Source organism: Paramormyrops kingsleyae, chromosome 1 (genome assembly GCF_048594095.1).
Source record: "Paramormyrops kingsleyae isolate MSU_618 chromosome 1, PKINGS_0.4, whole genome shotgun sequence".
NCBI classification, from domain to species: Eukaryota; Metazoa; Chordata; class Actinopteri; order Osteoglossiformes; family Mormyridae; genus Paramormyrops; species Paramormyrops kingsleyae.
This window is the reverse complement of record NC_132797.1, coordinates 37,141,734-37,164,446: the sequence shown is the minus strand read 5'-3', so window position 1 is coordinate 37,164,446 and position 22,713 is coordinate 37,141,734. Positions and strand designations below refer to the sequence as shown.

Here is a 22,713-nt window from a genome sequence, read left to right as displayed (position 1 = left end):
TGCTGCAGCTTCCGCCGCTTTGTCAGCGGAACTGCCTGTCCTGCCTGTCCCACCAGACCCGGCCGTCCTGCCTGCTCTGCCTGCAGTCCCTGCAGCTGCCACCACTCTGGCTGCGGCACCCGCCGCGGTGGCCCCTGCTGGCCGCGTGATGGAGGTGCCCGCGACGGCGCCCCCTGCTGGCCACGTGATGGCGGCGCCCATCCTGCCGGCACCTGAACTGCCTGTCTCGCCTGTCCTGCCGGCACCTGAACTGCCTGTCTCGCCTGTCCTGCCGGCTCCTGAACTGCCTGTCTCGCCTGTCCTGCCGGCTCCTGAACTGCCTGTCTCGCCTGTCCTGCCGGCTCCTGAACTGCCTGTCTCGCCTGTCCTGCCGGCTCCTGAACTGCCTGCCTTGCCGGCTCCTGAACTGCCTGAGGTGGCCGCGGTGGCGCCCCCTGCTGGCCGTGTGATGGTGGCGCTCCCTGCTGGTTGCGTGCTGGCGGCGCTCGCCGAGGCGCCCCCTGCTGACCGTACGCCTGAGGCGCCGACCCAGGCGGCCCCTGCTGGTCGCACGCCTGCTGCTGCCTCCGTTCTGCCTGAGGCGCCCCCTGCTGGCCACACACCCGCGGTTTCGTCCGAGGCCGCCTCTCCCGTCCTGCCCGCGGCCCTGCCTGAGGCCGCCTCTCCAGTCCTGCCCGCGGCCCAGGCCGCCTCTCCAGTCCTGCCCGCAGCCCTGGCTGCCCCGCCCGCGGCCCTGACTGCCCCGCCTGCGGCCACGCCCGCGGCTCTGGCTGCCCCGCCTGTTGCCTCCTTAGAGGCCCTGACTCCCTCGCCGTTACCCCGGCAAGGCCAACGCCCCACAGGACCCCGCCTGTCGGTGTCCCGTAAGGGAAGGGGACATAGGCGTCGGGTCCGGGTCCCGCCCTCCCTGCCCCCTGGCTCGCCCGTTCAGCCCCTGGCTGTAGCTCGGTGGCTGCCTGCGGGTCCTCCGGCTCGGGGTCGGCGGTCGCCGCCGGGTCCCCCCCTGGATCCTCGGTGCCGGTCATCGGTCCCTCCTCTGGCTCCATGTCGGTCGCCTCCGGGCCCCCCTGCTCCGGCTTGGCGTCGGACGGCGCCTTTGCCGGCTCCGGCTGCGCCTCCGCCTGCCGCGGCTTCCCCCTCCTGCCTGCCTTCACTGGTGTTCCCTCCTGCTCCCTCCGTGTCCCCTCCGTCACTCCCTCGTCCCGTTCCCTTGGCCCCTGGGTGGTCCCCTTTGGTTCCCTTCTCCCTCTTGCCTGCGGCCCCTCCGGCCGCTGCCCGTCGCCCGCCTGGGCTCCCTCGGGCTCCCCTTTGTCCCCCTTCCGTTCCGGTTTGGTCTCCCCTGTCGTCTCCTCCTCCCTTCGTCCCGCCTGTCTTTGTTCCTGGTCCCTCTGTTCCTCCTCTGTGCACTCCTGGCCCCTTCGTGTCGCCTGTGGGTGTCCCCTCTGTGTCCCCCTTCTCGGTTTGCCTGTCTGCGTTCCCCGTCCTCTGTCGTGTCCTGTCCTTCTTCTCGTCCTTGTTCTTGTTCTGCGTCTCCGTTCTGTTCCCTGTTTTTGGTTGACGTTCTGTTTTGTTTTCCAGGTCCTGTTTTCCCGGTTCGTCTCGTCCGTCGCCTCTCCTCTGGCGCGCCCGGTGTGCGCGCCTTTGGGGGGGGGTTCTGTCACATCCCGCTCCGTACGATCCCGATGTGTGCCACGCCCCCCTCATTGCCTCGTGTTCAGCCCTAAATGTGCTCGCCTTCATCCCGTACCGTGACACATAACTTTTAATCCCAGCTTTGATATTATCTCCTAATTATTAAAACATTCATGCAGGCACTTACAGCAAAATGGAGTATTTTTGTAAGGTAGTTATACTACATAATATAAAAGAGAATTTGGAACGGATGTTTTTCTCAGAAAAAAAAAATCAGTGACACTTAATTTACTAATTGAAATATGACAATATAATAAGTAAATCACCTCATATGGAATGGGTTCATGGAAACATTCCATCCAGTAATGTTTGATACTACAGGCCATGAGGGGGGTTGACTAAGGTCTCCAAGGAGCTGGATGATTATTTCAGAGTGGTTTAGTATGGCGCAGTAAAGTGAATGTAGTTCGGTCACAATATCTGCAGCTGTAATGTTCAGAGAATCCACTGCCATTGTGGCTTTCTGTAGAGATAATATGGAATAAGTTACAGTGATGATCCATTCAGTTAAATACATTTAGTTCCTTCAGAATTTAGTTAAAACTTGAATTTTTTTACATCTTAGTTTCAGATGTCCAATACATGAAATCTTAAAAAATAACAAACAATTACAAATACTTACTGTGATATTCAGATGTGCAAACAGTGAACCATTGGACACGTAACTGTCAATAAGTGGGACCAGGCTGGTGTTACACCACATAACTAGATTAGGTTCACTTATGTCTTCTTGCTGTATGGCCATTCCCCACATCTTCAAGACATCTGCACATTCAAAAACCAGACCATCCTTTGCAGCCTATATTCAAGCAGAAGAAAAAAGGGCAATGGACTTTTCAAACACTACGCAGATGATACATTTGAAGAGAGAGAATTTGACAGTTATGATAATGGTGAAGACAAATGGGGACAATGTCTCACACCCTGCTTTTTATAACATATATTGCAGTGTATAAAATAAATCTCTGTTGGGTCTATTTTCCCATGCACTTAAGTCAAAGAAGCGCATAGCTGCACGATTTTTTCACTGAAGCATATTCTCCCATTAACTTAAGTGTAAGGTTTAAGTGCACCTAGGTTACCTATACACTTTGGGCTTCGAAACACCAAAATATGGCTGTCACATGAAAATCACCCTTTCACACATTCTGCTGCTGGCTTAAGCACTTTTAAGTGCATTTTTCACTACTTGGTCTGGAAGGCTATATTAAGACAATTACCTCTACATGGCCAAACGCAATATTGCAGTGCTCAGAAAGCCGAAAATGTAACAAAACAAACCTTTTTACATTTATTATAAGTTTAGAAGTAAATATTACAACTCAAAATGCATGTGAATAATTAATAAAATTCATAAAATTATTTAAGAATTGTATAACACAATAGAATGTAGAAATGTATAAATATACACTAGTGTATTACCATTAGGCTGAAGTCAAGTGACATCTGCTTTGTCAACACGCCTCGTAGATAAATTAATTGGGGTACAAGACACATCAGTTAAAAAAAATAATTGTTTAAATTAAAATGAGTTAGAAATGGATTCAGGGGAAGTAATGTGTCCTCAAAATGCTAAGCCGTAGTGCATGTATTTGCGCTCCTGTAAAAGTGGGACAGAGACGTTCTCATCCAGATGTACTTCAACTGACTGACACTGAGAGCATCACATGTTTCCGGGTTGATCATGAAATGCTCAGTTTTGAATTCTGTTTTATTTTCATATACATGCATATACTTCATTCATACACTACAATATAGTGACTACGTACACTAGATATGGGGCCCCAGCGATAGTGACAAGTCAGTGCAGCCTACACTGTAGTGTATAAGCTGGTTTGGACTACACATTTCATTGCATTATAAATGGATTCTAAACTTTCAGTCCATGTTACTAATGATACTAACATTTATACCATATGTTTTAGCTAGGAATATTTGTATGTTAACAAAATAGTTCTGAATGAAGAAGGGGAAAAGCCTAGTATAAGGAATTGTTTGTAAAGGCAGTATAGGTCATTCTTACAAACTCATTACTGTAACATCATTTTCTGTCATTTTTTTAAAAAAAATTTGCGTCAATTGCAATACAAAACAATTGAAGAAATGAAAACACATCTTATTATACTCATTGATTGTCTATTGTGGGACCTTGCAATACATTTCTAGTTTTGTGTTATTTGATTAAAACTGTGATGGTGGTACCTATTTGGGGGAAATGGTTGAGAGATCATTGGATTAGAGCTATAACTGACACCCATTCATCTTCTGTAACCACATACCCTGCTCGGGGTTGTGAGGGGTCTGGATCCCATCCCAGAGGCTACAGGCAAAAAGCAGGGAACAACCCAACACAGGCAATTTGTTAACTCCAATTAAGTGAAGCATGTTTTTAGATTTTGAGGAGGGGGGGGACACTGAAGTACTCATGACATGGGAAGAACATGCAAATTCCATACACATGGAGCTATAGCGAAGACTCGAACCCTGGTCCAAGAGGTGTAAGGAAACAGTGCTCACCACTGTGCCACCCCTTTGTAAATTACATCATTTTAACATACGTAATAAGTTAAGGTAATGTCAATTGCTCCACACTGAATTCAAACATTATAACTTTTTTTGTTGAAGGATTCTCATGCTTATGAGAATGACCAAATATAAGCATAGTAAGCTGCCACCATGGTTGCACTTTCGAAAGGATTTCTGTGGATTTCAATTAGGTTCACAATGTAAATTAAGTAGCTATGTTGCATGTTTTGCTTGTTGGCAGAATCACCGAGGGCGAAACCCTCTTTTCTTGCTTGATTTGTTAATTGATAATTGCTTGAATTAATTATGCACGACTGAGCCTTCTTTTTGGGTTAAGTGCTGTGGGCGTGTCTGCACAGATGAGGAGAGAATGCGCATAACTGAAACGTGCGTAACTTTTTACACATTTTTCTGACTTAAGTGTTTGATGGGAGATTAGGCCCCAGTATCACTATATTTCCATATATGCATAAAAATACAATGATGAATGAAATATATATAACAGTTTTCCCACATGCCATTATTCTGGTCTTTATTTTTACAGCATATTCAGGAAAACCAGAGCACCTTGCATCAAACCAGATAAACCAACAATGCCTTCACAGTATGGTTGTGATTATTTAACAAATTCACAACAAAGAATTCATCCATCATTTTCCATTACCACTTTCACAATGCAGGGAGCATGAAGCAAATAATACCCTGACCTTCGACACCAAAATAGTCTAATACAGGGCACACAGAATCACAAGCATACACTACAGACAATGTTACTGACATATCAAAACTATGTCCCTTGATCCTGAGTCTACCCCAGGCTATTTTACCCTATGCTGTCTGGAACAGGCTCCATGCCCCTTGTTACCGTAGATGGATTGATATATACATATCACACAGACATTAGTGTTATTGAATCTCAGAGTGGAACTTCTACCTTTTTTACCTGTTGCACCAGTTCAACTGTACTCAGGACAGCCTCAAAGATGCTTGAGTTTGTTGTATGCACAGCACTTGACGTCAAATTAACCAACAGCTCACCAAGCCTGTAGACAAGGTCTGAAAACATATATTAGTTAGAATACAAGATGTATTATCATACACCTGTCCATCAATTCCTGTCCAGGTGAATATCTATAAATCATATCTATTTTCATTATATCTTAGGAAAAAAAAAATCAGACCGGCACTCATGAATAAATTGAGTAGTTGAATCGTACTTATTGGGTTAATTCAAATAATAGAACATTTGGATGTTTTGATGCAGTGGAACACTTAAATACTATGACAGTAACATTGTGAGAATACTGGGCTATACTGAATAATTCCCATTACCTGTCTCTGTTCTGATGTCATGAGCAATAGCTATGACAAGTTCCCTTAGAATTAGACCATTTGATGGTGTATTCTCCAAAGCTGAAAACTTGCTGAAAATGGGTTCCAACATCTTCTCAACCCTGATAAACAATTATAATGAACAAAACATCCTTTCTGCAATACATTTCCTGCTGATCTCTGCCCATGGTATTTGCTCAGATCGGCATAAACAGAATGCAAAAAAATCATTAAGCGGTAATTACAATTTAAGAATCCTACTATATTCATGCAAACATGGAGAAATTTCCTGTGAACAATTAGGTAAGATCAGAACTTCATGATTCCAAAGAATCACACAAGTTAAGTACTAGTGCAATTTAATTTTTATTATCCTTTCATTTTGATTAAAACTCCTACCATTCCCAGGTAGAGTTGTCTGCCTGTCCAGTTATGATCTGCAACAGGGCTGGCATGGACTCTGACAGGGCCAAAACCTGTCTACCAGGGAATAGCACAGCCCCAATATCCTGAACCTATTACACAAATAAGAGAAGCACAAGGTTTTGTTATGTTGTTTAGTAATCTAGCCATTTATTTTCATGAACTACTGAATGAATGAATATGTTGATATTTAAAAAAAAATGACTGGTGAATATTAAATATAAATTATATGGACAGAAGTATTGGGACACACCACTTATGCATTGAATTCAGGTGTTTCATTCAGATCCATTGCCACTATCAATCAAACTATCAATCAAGCACCTAGTCATGAAATCAAGTTTACAAACATTTGTGAAAGAATGGGTCATTCTGAAGAGCTCTATGAATCCAAGTGTGGTACTGTTACAGGATGCTAGTTTTGCAATACGTCCTGCTAGATATTCCAATATCTGGGAATGCCTTGATATCCACTCGTGGAGCAGGAGGAGGTGGCTGGTGAGAGAGGTCTGGGCATCCTTGCTTAGACTGCTGCCCCCATGACCCGACCCCAGATAAGTTGTAGATGATGAATAGATGGATGGATGGATGATTCAAGTCATCTTACCTTGTAAAATATTTCAGTGAGGTTATTCATATTGGTGGCTTGCAGAATTTCATCTAAGGAACCTAGTCACAACAAAAACAAAAGACAAAAACATATTCATTTTATATATAATATATATGATAGATAGACAGATTGACATCAACCCAGACATAGACACACACACACACACACGATGGGACCTAACACGCTCAAGTTTACAACTAATGAAGATGACCATAGTTCACTTTCGCAAGTCTGAACAACGCTCACACACCAGAAGCAGCAAGAATAAGCAAAAAAAAACATTTAGTGTCATATTGAGATATGAAACACAATGCATTACAATGTATCAACTACAGTATATCTTGAATAAGAGTATGTTACCAAAATGTTGGTTCAAGTGTTAGTTCAATGATGTTTTAGGAAATTTTATTAAAACATACCCATAAAACAGAGTAAGTGACCAACCTTGACTGGGGTCTAGGATTGCCCTGATGATCTCTGTGATATCACGAGAAGTGGTATTCAGAGGTAAGAATTGTTGCAGTTGATCAATGATGCTAAAAAAAACAGTACCACAAATATGAAAATTACAAAATAGTCATCCAAAGAAAGAAAAACTTTGTTTATATTTATTTGATAAAAATCCAGAGAAGGATAATCAATTGGAAACTAGGGGGTTTGAAGAATAAAGAAAGTGAGTGAGAAAGAAAGCTAGAAAGCATGAAACTTCAAACTCACAAAGCCAGAGTGAAAATCAAACCCCCAATGTGAGGATACAGCGATAATCACTTACTTTTATGAAATTTAGGTTTTATACAAATTGTTCAGCAATTAAACAAGTGCCAATTTTTATGCATCACCTTGTTATAAAGTTATAAATACTTACATCTGATTCCAATTGTCTTGTCCACCAAGCTGAATGATGGTCTCCATGTAGGTGATAAGGGCCTGTGTCATCGGCAGGAGTATCGGTAAGGACTCATTGGGGGCAATCACCTTGATCAGGCTTTCCCCCTTCAAAAGGATGTCCAAGGTGAGGTTCACTTTCTCTGTATAGCTCATATTAGGACGGAACACAAGTTGCAGGGCCTCATATATAATACCTATGGCATCACTGGTCACGATGTCTGGGAGAGGCCATTGGTCTGTGCTCAGGTTCCCTATGACAATGCTAAATGCCTCCATTAAGGCTCTAGTGAAGTTCACATTCTGGACCCCATCTTCTTGAGTAGCTATTAAAAGTGCATGTTTTAGGGCCTGGGACACTTGTCCAACTATGGAAAGATAGTGAAATTGGGATTCTGATAAAAGATGTGCTATGTCATAAAGCCAAAAACTGTCCATGTTCATAAGGTCAGGAGAGCTTGCATTCTGTTGGAGGATTTCAGCCATAATGGATATCAGGTGGGTATCCTTCAAAAAATCCTCTGTGATATGAAGATACTTCTCTACCTGGGTCTCAAACACCTGGAAATTGACATCTGATGTATTATCTCCCATGGCTAAGGAGAAATTCATCTGCAGTTCAGCCACATATTTTGTTATCTTTAGCTCTTCAGAGAGAACAGAAATGACATAATTCTCAATGTCTTGTAAGTCTGACTTGCTTAAGGGAATATGTATGGACTGGGTCAAATTTTCGGCTCCAAGCACAATAGATGTTATGAACTGTGATTCTGCAAGGGAGGTAGCCAACTGCATTTCCATCATTCTGAATAAGGGGTACAGAAGGTCAGAAACATTTCCGGTATAAGTAATATTCTCAAGCTTCCTCAAGTACCACAATGCAATGTCCATATAAACTTCTGGAACATACTCTGGCTGGTTAGGAAGAGTAGAGTTGATGGAGGGGAAAGGATATGTCCCATTAACAAATTGCTGGATGAAATTTTTGAGAACATGGATAGCAGTTGTGACTTCGTTCCAGGACTCCAAGCCATAATCCTGCAAATTCTCATGGATCTTGTCCAGAATAACTGATAGGTCACCGGAAGAAGACACAAGATGGTCATAATAGGTAAAATGTGTCATATTACTGCTTCCTCCATGCTGTGTAAGGTGATTCATTTCGTTATTAAGGAGTATGCCTTGTAAAACCTCGATTGTCTCCTTAATCAGCTTCAACAAGCAATGGAGCTCAGTTGAGTTCACTAGCTCTGTTTGCATTGTTGCATTATTTAGGCTGAAACAACCCTGAGCATTAATTGCACTACTTAGATTTGTTAACACCATCTGAGCAGTAGAGGATCCTGCTAACTCTGCAACAAAGACTAGGTCCTCCAGGCTTAAATTGGACATCTGAAGACCATACTGCAGGGAGGACAGACTGATGCTGAGTGTGGGTGGAATTTCATCGAGGAAGAACAGGACCCTCTGTATAGCTTCTGATGTCAAGGACACATTGGTGCTATTGATCAATGGAGAAAGGAGTGCAAGAAGGTCCACAACTAGAGGGAATGTTAGGTTTCTTTCAAATGTAAGGTTGGAATTGATAGTTATCAGTCCATTTGTGATGTTCTCACTTTGTTGTAGCATTTTAGCAGCCTGCTCCAAGAACAGGAAAACTTTGCTGACATCAGCTGCACAGTCCTGGCTGCTGGCTGTGCATAATGTTAGTCCTCTAAGTAGGCGATAGGTATGATTTATCAGTTCATCGTTGTTGTAGCGAAACTCTTCTGGTAATAATGCTATCACTTGCCAGAGAACAGCATCCAGCATACTGACGTTTCTAATTTGATGTAGATCCTGAAGAAATGCTGTGGAATTTAACTGAAGGATCTCCAGGGCAGCTGGATAAAGGTCTAATATTTGTGAAACGTTCTTTAGTCCATCAAGCATGAAAAATGACTCATTGCTGTTTAGCTGCAGAGAAGAGGCTAAGAAATTCTGAACTTGCCACAGGTATGCCAGTATCAAGGCTGAAGCATTATGTGAGGTCTCAGTTGCCTGATTCAACACCTCTGTGGCTTTGATAAGAAGCTCGAGTACATCCCTTTCATTATCATTGTTTAAATGCTTGAGAATCTGTTGTAGGCAGGATATATGTGAAGCATTCAGGAAAGCGGAGTGGTTAAGAAGAGCGTTGCTAAAACTAAAGGACAAGGGACGATAAAGATTACCACCTGCATTTAACCATTGAACAGTCAGATTGTCTAGTTCCATCAAAGATGTACTGGTCATGTTCAGATTTAGAAAAAATGGGGGAAACATGTAGCTGTTGTCCATAAATTCCTGTGTAACATTACTCATGGTAGTGGAGATATTGTCAAAACCCTGTGTCCAAATTAAACTGAGGGGCTTCAAACCCAAGGCATCCAGTACTTCCTCTAGGATGGACAAGGATGGTTGTCTGTCAAATTGCTCTATAGAGAGTATGTCTGATAATATATTTATGTTCTGCTCCAGTGACGTGACAAGACTTTGCAGGAGGCTCTCAGGAGACATATCACAAGGAAGTTGTCCCATGGACTGCATAGCAAAGGCTCCATAGATTGCATCCAGGAATGCCACAGAACCTTGGACAAATCTGTTGGAATGAACAAAAGTATACTGTTGAATCAGCCAACTTTAGTAAGTCAAAAAAGCCATATCTCCCAGCATGATATAAATATATAGATATGTACATTATAGCCCCAACAAGTAATATAAAACTATGATAATGGTAATAAAATATACATAATTTTGTATTATATTTTTCAAACACACCCTTATTATGACTTCTTAAACATGAGCAAATTTTTTTCAAATATTATTCACTACAGAAAAGGCTGCAATGTTACTACAGATCTCAGTCAGAGATGTTGCTATTGTTGTTAGTGTGAAATTACTGAAATCTGCTTCAATGGTGGTATTCAGGGGTAAGATTTTTAAAGTTGAAGGATTATGATAAAAAAAACTACCAGACACATGGAAATTACAAAATAATTATCCCAAGAAAGAAAAACCTTCCCTAAATATTTTAAATAAAAACCCTGTTCAGTATAAGCAGCTGAAAGATAGGTGGTTGGAAAAAAGTATGGATGGACGGATGGATAGAGATTAAACATGATATCACATAACTAGATTTGATTAACAATGTGCACCCAAAGACCCTTTCTGTCATGACCTGCGCGTCCAGTCCTTGTGTGTGCCACGCCCTCCTCGGTAAACCCGTGTCAGTTCCCATTGTATCAGCTGTCTTGCGTTTATTCTGAGGTCATGTCCTGTATTTAGTCCGCATTCAAGTCTGTTTCCTCAGGTCTGTCATTGACGAGAATTTGCCGTGTGTTCCCCTGTCATTTTGTCAATCCGAAATAAACCCCGTTTTGGATATCATTCATGGCTCTCTCGCCTGCTTCCCCGCTCGACGCATGCAGACGTAACACTTTCGCTGTTATGACCCTGACCCTGTGGCAAACATACTTCAGGTAAGACTCATCCATCGTTCATAACTGATTATCCAGAACAGGGTGATGGTGTGCCAGGAAGCACAGGAACCAAACCAATTTGAAAGCACCAACTGACCAAACTGCATATCTTAGCCTTGAGAGAGGAAGCTAGAGAAAATGCAACTTCAAACACACAGAGCCAGTTTGGAAATCAAACCACCAGCACTGGAAATGTGAGGATACAGCGATAACGACTTACTTTTATGAAATTTGGGTTTTATACAAATTGTTCAGAAATTAAACAAGCGCCAATTTTTATGCATCACCTTGTTATAAAGTTATAAATACTTACATCTGATTCCAATTGTCTTGTCCACCAAGCTGAATGATGGTCTCCATGTAGGTGATAAGGGCCTGTGTCATCGGCAGGAGTATCGGTAAGGACTCATTGGGGGCAATCACCTTGATCAGGCTTTCCCCCTTCAAAAGGATGTCCAAGGTGAGGTTCACTTTCTCTGTATAGCTCATGTTAGGACGGAACACAAGTTGCAAGGCCTCATATATAATACCTATGGCATCACTGGTCACAATGTCTGGGAGAGGCCATTGGTCTGTGCTCAGGTTCCCTATGACAATGCTAAATGCCTCCATTAAGGCTCTAGTGAAGTTCACATTCTGGGCCCCATCTTCTTGAGTAGCTATTAACAGTGCATGTTTCAGGGCCTGGGACACTTGTCCAACTATGGAAAGATAGTGAAATTGGGATTCTGGTAAAAGATGTGCTATGTCATAAAGCCAAAAACTGTCCATGTTCATAAGGTCAGGAGAGCTTGCATTCTGTTGGAGGATTTCAGCCATAATGGATATCAGGTGGGTATCCTTCAAAAAATCCTCTGTGATATGAAGATACTTCTCTACCTGGGTCTCAAACACCTGGAAATTGACATCTGATGTATTATCTCCCATGGCTAAGGAGAAATTCATCTGCAGTTCAGCCACATATTTTGTTATCTTTAGCTCTTCAGAGAGAACAGAAATGACATAATTCTCAATGTCTTGTAAGTCTGACTTGCTTAAGGGAATATGTATGGACTGGGTCAAATTTTCGGCTCCAAGCACAATAGATGTTATGAACTGTGATTCTGCAAGGGAGGTAGCCAACTGCATTTCCATCATTCTGAATAAGGGGTAAAGAAGGTCAGAAACATTTCCGGTATAAGTAATATTCTCAAGCTTCCTCAAGTACCACAATGCAATGTCCATATAAACTTCTGGAACATACTCTGGCTGGTTAGGAAGAGTAGAGTTGATGGAGGGGAAAGGATATGTCCCATTAACAAATTGCTGGATGATATTTTTAAGAACATGGATAGCAGTTGTGACTTCGTTCCAGGACTCCAAGCCATAATCCTGCAAATTCTCATGGATCTTGTCCAGAATAACTGATAGGTCACCGGAAGAAGACACAAGGTGGTCATAGTAGGTAAAATGTGTCATATTACTGCTTCCTCCATGCTGTCTTTGGCAAAATTGTGTAAGGTGATTCATTTCCTTATTAAGGAGTATGCCTTGTAAAACCTCGATTGTCTCCTTAATCAGCTTCAACAAGCAATGGAGCTCAGTTGAGTTCACTAGCTCTGTTTGCATTGTTGCATTATTTAGGCTGAAACAACCCTGAGCATTAATTACACTACTTAGATTTGTTAACACCATCTGAGCAGTAGAGGATCCTGCTAACTCTGCAACAAAGACTAGGTCCTCCAGGCTTAAATTGGACATCTGAAGACCATACTGCAGGGAGGACAGACTGATGTTGAGTGTGGGTGGAATTTCATCGAGGAAGAACAGGACCCTCTGTATAGCTTCTGATGTCAAGGACACATTGGTGCTATTGATCAATGGAGAAAGGAGTGCAAGAAGGTCCACAACTAGAGGGAAAGTTAGGTTTCTTTCAAATGTAAGGTGAGAATTGATAGTTATCAGTCCATTTGTGATGTTCTCACTTTGTTGTAGCATTTTAGCAGCCTGCTCCAAGAACAGGAAAACTTTGCTGACATCAGCTGCACAGTCCTGGCTGCTGGCTGTGCATAATGTTAGTGCTCTGAGTAGGCGATAGGTATGATTTATCAGTTCTTCGTTGTTGTAGCGAAACTCTTCTGGTAATAATGCTATCACTTGCCAGAGAACAGCATCCAGCATACTGACGTTTCTAATTTGATGTAGATCCTGAAGAAATGCTGTGGAATTTAACTGAAGGATCTCCAGGGCAGCTGGAAAAAGGTCTAATATTTGTGAAATGTTCTTTAGTCCATCAAGCATGAAAAATGACTCATTGCTGTTTAGCTGCAGAGAAGAGGCTAAGAAATTCTGAACCTGCCACAGGTATGCCAGTATCAAGGCTGAAGCATTATGTGAGGTCTCAGTTGTCTGATTCAACACCTCTGTGGCTTTGATAAGAAGCTCGAGTACATCCCTTTCATTATCATTGTTTAAATGCTTGAGAATCTGTTGTAGGTAGGATACATGTGAAGCATTCAGGAAAGCGGAGTGGTTAAGAAGAGCGTTGCTAAAACTTAAGGACAAGGGACGATAAAGATTACCACCTGCATTTAACCATTGAACAGTCAGATTGTCTAGTTCCATCAAAGATGTACTGGTCTTGTTCAGATTTAGAAAAAATGGGGGAATCATGTAGCTGTTGTCCATAAAAGACTGTATAACATTCTTCATGATGAAGGAGGTATTGTCAAAACTTTGCGTCCAAATTAAACTGAGGGGCTTCAAACCCAAGGCATCCAGAACCTTCTCTTGGATGGACAGGGATGTTTGGCTGTCCAGTTGCTCTGTATAGGGGATGTCTGATAATATTTTATAGTAGAGATCGAGTAATTTGATTAGACTTTGCAGGGGGCTTTCAGGAGACATATTGTTGGAAAGTTCTTCCAAGGACTGCATAGCAAAATCTCCATATACTGTATCAAGGAATGCCACAGAACCCTGCACAAATCTGTTGGAGGCAAAGAAAGACACTGTAGGGTCAACTCAATGTTTCAAGTTTTAAAAGGCATAAAATCACCCATATGAAGCACATGATTAAGATAACAGTATCAAAATTAGCATAATTTTTGGTAATATATTTCAAACATACACTTATGAAGATGACCCAAAGCTGCAAATTCTTTTCACAAATTATTCACCTCAAAAGTGCTTCAGGGTTAATGCAGAGTTCTATCAGAGATGATTTTAGTGGAAGAATCTCCTCCCAAGTAAAATTGCTTTGGCAGAGGGGGACACCAGTAGTTCTCTCAACAGTGCCTATAAAAAATGGCAAAACTATTAAATAAAGGAAGGCAGAAACTGGACGCAGTAATGAAATAACCAGCAATGAACCAGGCATGAAATTTATTCTTGCTCTGTATATATTTATTTACATCCAAGCAGTCAATTCAAGTGAAAGAAAAACAACTGAGTGCATGAATGTAGTCATGAATGTACTCACAATTTGGAGGTGCAGTAATATTGGGTTGGAAAGTCATAATCCAATGGACAATGTAGAAGAATGTCTCCACTGACCATGTGGGGCTTTTCTGCAGGTCAGATCCCACCATCTCAAAAATATTGGTGTTCCTAGAGAACAGAGGTATTTTTTCACAGAATCAGTAAAGAATGACTTGTATGGAAGATTGAGATACATTTTTAATATCCATGTAAAACAGAGCTACTTTATTTAAAGAGAAATTGGATAGTTTTCACATATCCCATCTTGCTATCCATGAGAGACACAGATACATATGTACAATATTTTTGGGGTCAGAGCACGGGGTCAGGCAGGATGCAGCTCTCCTGGAATAGCAGAGGTTAGGAGCCATGTTCAAGGGACTGATGCCAATGCCATTACTTTGCTGGCCATAAACCTTCAGCACATAGGCTTGGAACCCAAACGTACTGAGCTATACATTGCCTCTTTTTCCAACAGTTTTATGTTAATTAATTGATTGGGATTAAGTTCATGAATTACGTCCGTAGTACTTTTTTCACAGGGGCATGTTAAAATTAGCTGAAGCTTTATGGATTTATGGATGCTATATATCAATGTATCATCATATGAAATTTAAATGATAAAAAAATGAGAAACTTCAATAAACTGTTGAAAAGGGACATTGCTTGATGGCACACATCAGTCTATCACATCACAGAATTGAACGCAGTTCCAAGCAATTATATGGTACTGTAGCCCCTAATGATCGAACAACCTAAGCCCAGCAAATGCACAGCAAGGTTGATTGAGTTTGTGGAGCACAATGCACACCATTGTTTTGGTAATATCACAACTGAGAGTAGCCCCTGAAAGGCAAAGTAAGTGACACAGCTCGGCACCCACATTTAAAAAAAAATAGGAGATACTGTGGTTAAGGAAGGTAAAAAACACTGTTGGCATGGCAGTACTTTTTGCAGTTTAAAGTCCAACATGCAACAGACTGGTGCTGTGTACTGTAAATTCTCCGAAAGCTTGTGCCAACTAAAACTGGAAATATTACAAACTTATTTCATCATTGCCATCCATTAGAACAGCCAGGTCCAGCTAGAATATAAACCCTCAGCTCAACAACGTTTTATAAACTTGCTGAAATAGTTTGAATAGAAGACAGTATTAAAAATGTTATTGATGAAGACTTGAATATATAACCCAAATAACTATAATATAGTGGTTATGAAATTTCACCACAAAAATATTGCTTTGCTATTATTCATGAATTTGGTTTTCACTAATTCGACTCTTTTATAGGTATGGAGAAAAACAGAAACATAGCTGGGAAAAAATGTTCTGCACAGCATGCAGAAGATCTTGTGTTGTTATTCTAGCATGCTGTCATTATTTTGCTATTTCTTGAATGCATATTACAAACAAACCATTATTTTTTTATTTTTATTACTTGCAAAACAGACCTTAAGAACATTGTCAGCCAGTTTACTGTGGTGTTCCCTGGATTCCAGGCTGTCCAGTTGTGCTCATTCATTGCATCATATAGTTGCTTCAAAGATGCAGAAAATTGCTCATAGCTGCTGTTGAGATTTTTCAAGTCTGACAGGATGGTTGTGACATTGATGCCAGATTCCTCAGGGGTCTGGAGCAATTCCAAAAACCTGTTTCCCTAGGTTTAAGATCCAAAAAGATATGTGCTTCGCTTAGCATAAATTGAATTACAGAAAATATACTTTTTTAAAGAAAAGAAAAACTACTAAAACTACAATTAATACAACCCCATTTCCAAAAAGTTGAGATGCTGTGTAAAATGTGAACAACAGAATGCAATAGTTTACAAATCATATAAACCCATATTTAATTGAAAATAGAACAAAAACAACATATCACATGTTGAAACTGAGAAATGTTATTTGTTTGAATTTGATGCCAGCAATAGATTTCAAAAAAGTTGAGATGGGGCATGTTTACCGCTGTGTTGCATCACCTCTTCTTTTAACAATACTCTGTAAACATTTGGGAACTGAAGAAACCTGTTGCTGGTGTTTTGAAAGTAAAATGTTGTTAATTGGCAACAGGTCAGTAAGATGATTGGGGATAAAAATGGCCCCACACAGAGTTTCTGTGCAGTGAAGATGGGGAGACGTTCACCACTCTATCAAAGAACAACTGCAACAATTTAAGAATAATGTTCCTTAAAGTAATATTGCAAGGAATTTATGAATTTCATCATCTACAGGACATAATATCATTAAAATGTCTATATACAAGGGACAAGGTTGAAAACCCATATTGGATAGCCGTGACCTTCCTGTCCTCAGGTGGCACTGCATCAAAAACAAACATCGTTCTATTGTGGAAATCACTGCATGCGCTCAGGAACACTTCTGAAAACCACTGTTTGTGAACACAGCTCATTGCTGCACCCACAAATGCAGGATGAAACTCTGCCATGCAAAGAGACCATATCTACACATGATCCAGAAATGCCTTTGACTTCTTTGGGCCCGAGCTCATTTAAGGTAGACTGAGGCAAAGTGGAAAACTGTCCTGTGGTCTGATGAATCAAAATTTCAGATTCTTTTTGGAAATCATGGACATCGTGTCCCCCAGGCTAAAGAGGAGAGCAACCCTCCAGATTGTTATCAGCGGACATTTCAAAAGCCATCAGCTGTGATGGTATGGGGGTGCATTAGTGCCCATGGCTTGGCTAGCTTGCACATCTGGGAGGGCACCATTAATGCTGAATATATGAATGCTGAAAACGACGTTGTCTGGATGGCAGGATTTGTTGCTCCAAAACCAACAAATCCTGCCATCCAGACAACGTCGTTTTCAGAGAAGGCCATGTGTATTTCAGCAAGACAAGATCAAACCACATTCTGCGAATATTACAAAAGCATGGCTCTGTAATAGAATTGTCCGGGTCTTAGAGTGGCCTGTCTGCAGTCCAGACCTGTCACCCACTGAAAACATTTGGTGCATCATGAAACAAAAAATACAGCAAAGGAGACCTTGCCTGTATCAGGCAAGAATGGGACAACATTTCACTTTCAAAATTCCAGCAACTATTCTTTTCCAATCATTTACAAAGTGTTGTTAAAAGAAAAGGTGATGCAGCACAATGGTAAAGAAGCCATTGTCCTAACTTTTTATAAATGTGTTGCTGGCATGAAATTGAGCATATAATTGTCATAAAACAATAAAATCTCTCAGTTTCAGCATCTGATATGCTGTCTTTGTTCTATTTTCAATTAAATATGGGTTTATATGAATTGTAAATCATTGCATATTGTTTTTATTCACATTTTATACAGTGTCACGACTTTGTTTTTGTTGTAGTATGGAATTTGTTGAGGCTGCAACCACAACATACACAACATAATTATGCCATTATCAATGTAAAGGAATCATGAAAGAATGGCAGGAGTATGTAGTGAAAAGTAATACAAAGAAACTATCGAGATTTGCCATGTGGGTGAATCATCAATATGCAGTGCCAATGCACACAGAACCAAGACCACTTTTAATTTAATTCAGATGATTTAGAAAGATATGTTTCATCTGAAGATAACAATCTATAAAACTATCTGCAACAATGTTGTCTAGTGTATTTCCCTTACTTACTTTCTCCACCAATGGCATCCACTGGGCAAGCAGAGTATTTGGCAAGTAGGACCTGTTGCAAAAGAGTAACTCCCACATGACTAAGTCCCCTGAAGGCAGACTGGACTGTGAGGACCACTGACTGATGACATCACTACAATTTAGGGATCCCTGTAACAAGGACATTTAGAAACAGTTAAAGTAAAACAGATTATCTTAAGAGGGAACAGTAATGCTCTGTAAAAAACACAAATTGAATAAATGTTTAGATGTCTACTTGTATAAAAACATTTTTACTACCTTCACAATGGTCTTCACTATGGCCTTTGGGAGTCCCAACAGCCAAGTATTTGCCTGGAACTCATTGGGCAGGACCGGCCCAAACACCTGCTGAATGCCACGGGCCTCACTCAGCAGGAAATCCATTTGCTCTGGTTAGTAAAAATGGTCATTCCACATACTGTAGTATTCACTCAAGTATTCATTTACTTAACATGTTCATTCCTTCCAGTTGCCAGGTAAAAGCTGACCGATCATATATGACAGACATGCATATACAACACTTAATACAAATATTAGCAATCGAACATCATAACACAAAAAGATGTGACTGTAATTAGGATCAGCAATTAATTTTTTATAATTTAAAAAAGCTTCTCCATCATAAACGTGTACACATTAGCCAATATATGTGAAACTTACAGAAATGTGCTTAAATACAATACAAGTGGTCTGACTTGCCTCTCAGAGTGTCAAAAGTTTGTATGGCCAAATCCATAGAGATGTGACTGCCTGTGAGGAAGGTGTTCAAAGACGACCAGCCTGGGAGCCCCCCCAGCATTTTCAGTGTTGATATCACGCCAAGAAGCCTTAAAGAAGACACACTAACTGTTGTTATCCATCATAATATCCTACACCTCTTAAGTTATGAACATTTACAGGTATTTTTTGTTCATTCAACCAAACTTTGTAAAGTTAAACTGGGTTACAGATATATTTAAAATTATACATGAAGAACACATTAAAAAGGTTGCAGAATATTTTATAGAAATATGTAAATGCATATGTATGTTTAAATGGGCTAAACTACTTGGCATCACTATCCATCAATTAACAGTTACTATGTAACCCAAACTTGGTTTTTCAGCTATTATTTACAAAATGGAAAAGAGCTGAAGTCATGCATATTATTGTTAAAATTAATTACTGTCTCTTTGTACAATGTATTTCCTTAATATACAGTTTGTTTACTTGTATTGCACACATAAAGGACATGTTTAATACACTCCGCTCTTTCTTATAGCACAATAGCAGCAAAATTGGTCATCTGAGTCCTTATTAATCCTTTTAATCATGGGTTAGATCAGAAGTGTAAAAGATCATGTTTGATCGATTGTGAAAGGTAATTGTTAGGCTAGCATATGATTCCATACTCCTCCTCCTGGCCCCCATACAGCTGGTTGCTGCTGTCTGGATTTTCAGTGAAATTCTGAACACTCCAGCCGTAGATCTGCAGCAGGTTGTTTAACAGCCCTGTGGTAAAGGTTACGCCAGTAGAAGCTGCTTCACTGTTCCACGGACGCAGCAGCTGCAGAGAGAGTACATGAAACAGATGCACATTCATACAAAGGTCAAACACTAAATTATAGGTTACATTTAGCAGAGCCACAATTCTGTTGTATAGACAACAAGGAGGTAAGGTGACAAAGATTTTATTCTGCAAATGTACAAGCCAGTTCTTGTGTAGTGGCTACTAGAGAAACAGGTAAAGCACCTGCAGGTGATAACATCAATCCCACAGAAACAGGAGAAATACCCTGTTGTCAATCTCAAACAGGAGTAATACCCTGTTGTCAACAGTGATTGCTCAAAAGAGAGATTAGAAGAGAAAGGATACAGAAAGCTTGGGTGGGGTGAGAGAGACATACTAAAGAGGGAGAAAAGAGCAAGACAATAATACGTAGTTTGGGGTATGCTGCATTGTAAAACATTTTTGACAGCATTAATAAATTGATCTGAAAAAAATGTCCAGAAGCATACAATTACAGGGCTCTTTAGTGGTATTTTGAGTCAAGATAAAACTGTCACGACAGGGCAAATATAGTACGACTGGTAACACGTGAGGCTCAGTCACAGAACAATGTGCCAAATCCGGTTTTACCAAATGCTTTGGTGTGACCTTTTAAAGATATTTTTGTCTTTACTTCTGCAATTCACTCATAGAATAAATATAGCAAAGCTAAGTAGTTCCATAACAAATTGTACTACATTTTTAAAAAAAAAAATTTTTTATACTGTATATTATTACTTATATATTACTTATTACTTATATACATTTTACTTTTCACTTTGCAATAGAGCTGTTGGAATACACACAAACGGGTGCACACATGTAGGGTAAACATATCCTTATGGGGACCGCTCATTCATTTCAATGGGAAAAATGCTAACGCTAACTATGACAGTCACCGATTTTTATAAAATAGAGTGGGTATTTATCACATTATGGGGACATTATGTCCCCATAAGGATAGGTAAACCCGCTCGCACACACACACACACACACACTGCATATTTGTTGGTACATAAAAGGCATTTATCTAAGAAATAAATTATTTCAGTATTCCGTAACTACTACTTTTTGAACGTGACCAAAAGTGCTGCTGACAGAACTTCAGAATAACAGAAAAGAAGAAAAATACTAGGACAGAAATGACAAAACATTTTTTTTATTCTACCTTGAAAATGTGTTATTAAATAATCAGATATTTAATTCTGTGCAAAAATCTTAGGCAGACAAACAAAATGTTTAAGGCTATGTATCTAGGTAGTAAGTGTATATTAAAAACACTATTTAAAAGAACACATGCAAGTTAAAAGCACAGTAAGAAATAAAAAATTCTTCCATTCTCAGATGAACACCGCTTCAGTTCCCAATCCTCTTTTTGTGGAATCTCAACAATTCCATGTGTTACTTAATTAAACAAAAAAAATGATTCAATCTATTGATTGATTAATTAACTCAATGGGACATTGATTATCCAAACACGGTAAAGTGGCCGAGTCAAAAAAATTCAAGGGGGGATGGTTACTGCAACAGTCTGCAACATTTTCAAATAGCCTAAGCCACATGTGTCAAACTCAAGGCCCGCGGGCCACATCCGGCCCGGCCTACAATTATACCTGGCCCGCAAGATCATTTTATACTGTATATCTTTTTTTTTTTAATGGCCCGGCGATATGAAGCGCCGATAACACACAAACTACAAATCCTATAATGCAGCGCAACTGCTGCCTTACCAAACGATAGACTACCTGCGATCATTCCCGCGTCAATTAAGTCAAATCAAACAAGCATCTGTTGATGTATACAACCCTAATTTCAAGTTAAAGCTAGCCCCTAACAGTGTCCAAGAGAAAAGTTGATTCTGAAAACAGAGCCTTTCATAACCGGTGGGAGGCTGAGTATATGTGTGACGGAGTAGAGAAGCGCTTGATTAAATTATTTTAAATGGTGCAAAGGCGCCGGCTAGTGGTAGCATGGTACAGTGTTGCTGATGGGAAATCGCGCGAATTTGCCCAAAGCAAGTATGGATATTGGACGGGTAGGTAGTGTTTGCAAGGGGTCCGGGAAAGACTGTGTTTTACGAGCTTAAAAGTGCACAGAAGCTATGGTTTCTTATGCAATGTGTTTGGTGTATTAAACTCATTACCTTGAGATGACTCCTCGATATATGTGTATATCGATAGCTTTAGGTTTGATGAGCATGCTAACGGCCTTCTGTCCACATTATCTAAAGGGTTTTATCCTGAGTCCGTTTGAAACCACCGTGACTTCACTGTACTGTCTACATTTATTGCAGCAAATAAAAGGGAGCTTGTGATCTGCCTGGCTGTCTCAGTGTATGATGTTGCGTGCGGAAGCGGTAGAATGGCGCTGCATGGGTGAACCCGTCACATATGTTTACCGACATTGCCGGTAAACCCGTGTGTCTTATTCGTGGAGCTAATGTGGCTGAGAGAGCATCTCCACAACACAGAACCTTACACCAAGCATAAACGAACTTGATGCCAAGCATACAGCTCTCACGGAATGGCATATGAGCAAAGAAAATGGAATGTTTTGATTTGTTATTATTTAAACTTTCACTTAAAAGCACAATTTTTCTTTATACACTGCTCAAAAAAATGAAAGGAACACTTTTTAATCAGAGTATAGCATCAAGTCAGTTAAACTTCTGGGATATTGACATGGTCAGTTAAGTAGCAGAGGGGGTTGTTAATCGGTTTCAGCTGCTTTGGTGTTAATGAAATTAACAAGTGCACTAGAGGGGCATCAATGAGACGACCCCCAAAACAGGAACACTGCCAGAGCCCTACAAAATGACCTCCAGCAGGCCACTGGTGCGAATGTCTCTGACCAAACAATCAGAAACAGACTTCATGAGGGTGGCTTGAGGGCCCGACGTCTTCTAGTGGGCCCTGTGGACTTTGATTGGCATTTGCCGTAGAATACCAGTATTGGCAGATCCGCCACTGGCACCCTGTACTTTTCACAGATGAGAGCAGGTTCACACTCAGAACATGTGACAGAGTCGTGGAGAACGTTATGCTGCCTGTAACATTGTTCAGCATGACCATTTTGGTGGTGGGTCAGTGATGGTCAGGGGAGGCATATCCATGGAGGGACACAC

The 22,713-nt window shown here is 40.9% G+C and overlaps 1 protein-coding gene across 2 annotated transcripts in view; it reads right to left on the bottom strand.

The window, feature by feature from the left end:
* Positions 1–22,713, bottom strand: part of abca12 (ATP-binding cassette, sub-family A (ABC1), member 12) — a 70,788-nt gene that overhangs the window by 33,378 nt on the left and 14,697 nt on the right. Inside the window, exons 11-26 of one of the 2 annotated variants that reach the window (XM_072715231.1) lie at positions 19,453–19,607; positions 18,761–18,888; positions 18,320–18,450; positions 18,041–18,190; positions 15,877–16,082; positions 14,429–14,556; positions 14,127–14,244; positions 11,282–13,936; positions 7,449–10,088; positions 7,028–7,119; positions 6,581–6,642; positions 5,950–6,065; positions 5,551–5,672; positions 5,153–5,274; positions 2,315–2,491; positions 1,959–2,155 (exon numbers count right to left, since the gene is read on the bottom strand). In XM_072715231.1, the coding sequence (XP_072571332.1) occupies positions 1,959–2,155; positions 2,315–2,491; positions 5,153–5,274; positions 5,551–5,672; positions 5,950–6,065; positions 6,581–6,642; positions 7,028–7,119; positions 7,449–10,088; positions 11,282–13,936; positions 14,127–14,244; positions 14,429–14,556; positions 15,877–16,082; positions 18,041–18,190; positions 18,320–18,450; positions 18,761–18,888; positions 19,453–19,607 (7,199 nt within the window). The remainder of the gene's footprint in view (positions 1–1,958; positions 2,156–2,314; positions 2,492–5,152; positions 5,275–5,550; positions 5,673–5,949; positions 6,066–6,580; positions 6,643–7,027; positions 7,120–7,448; positions 10,089–11,281; positions 13,937–14,126; positions 14,245–14,428; positions 14,557–15,876; positions 16,083–18,040; positions 18,191–18,319; positions 18,451–18,760; positions 18,889–19,452; positions 19,608–22,713) is intronic. The other variant, XM_072715233.1, reaches the window with a different exon arrangement.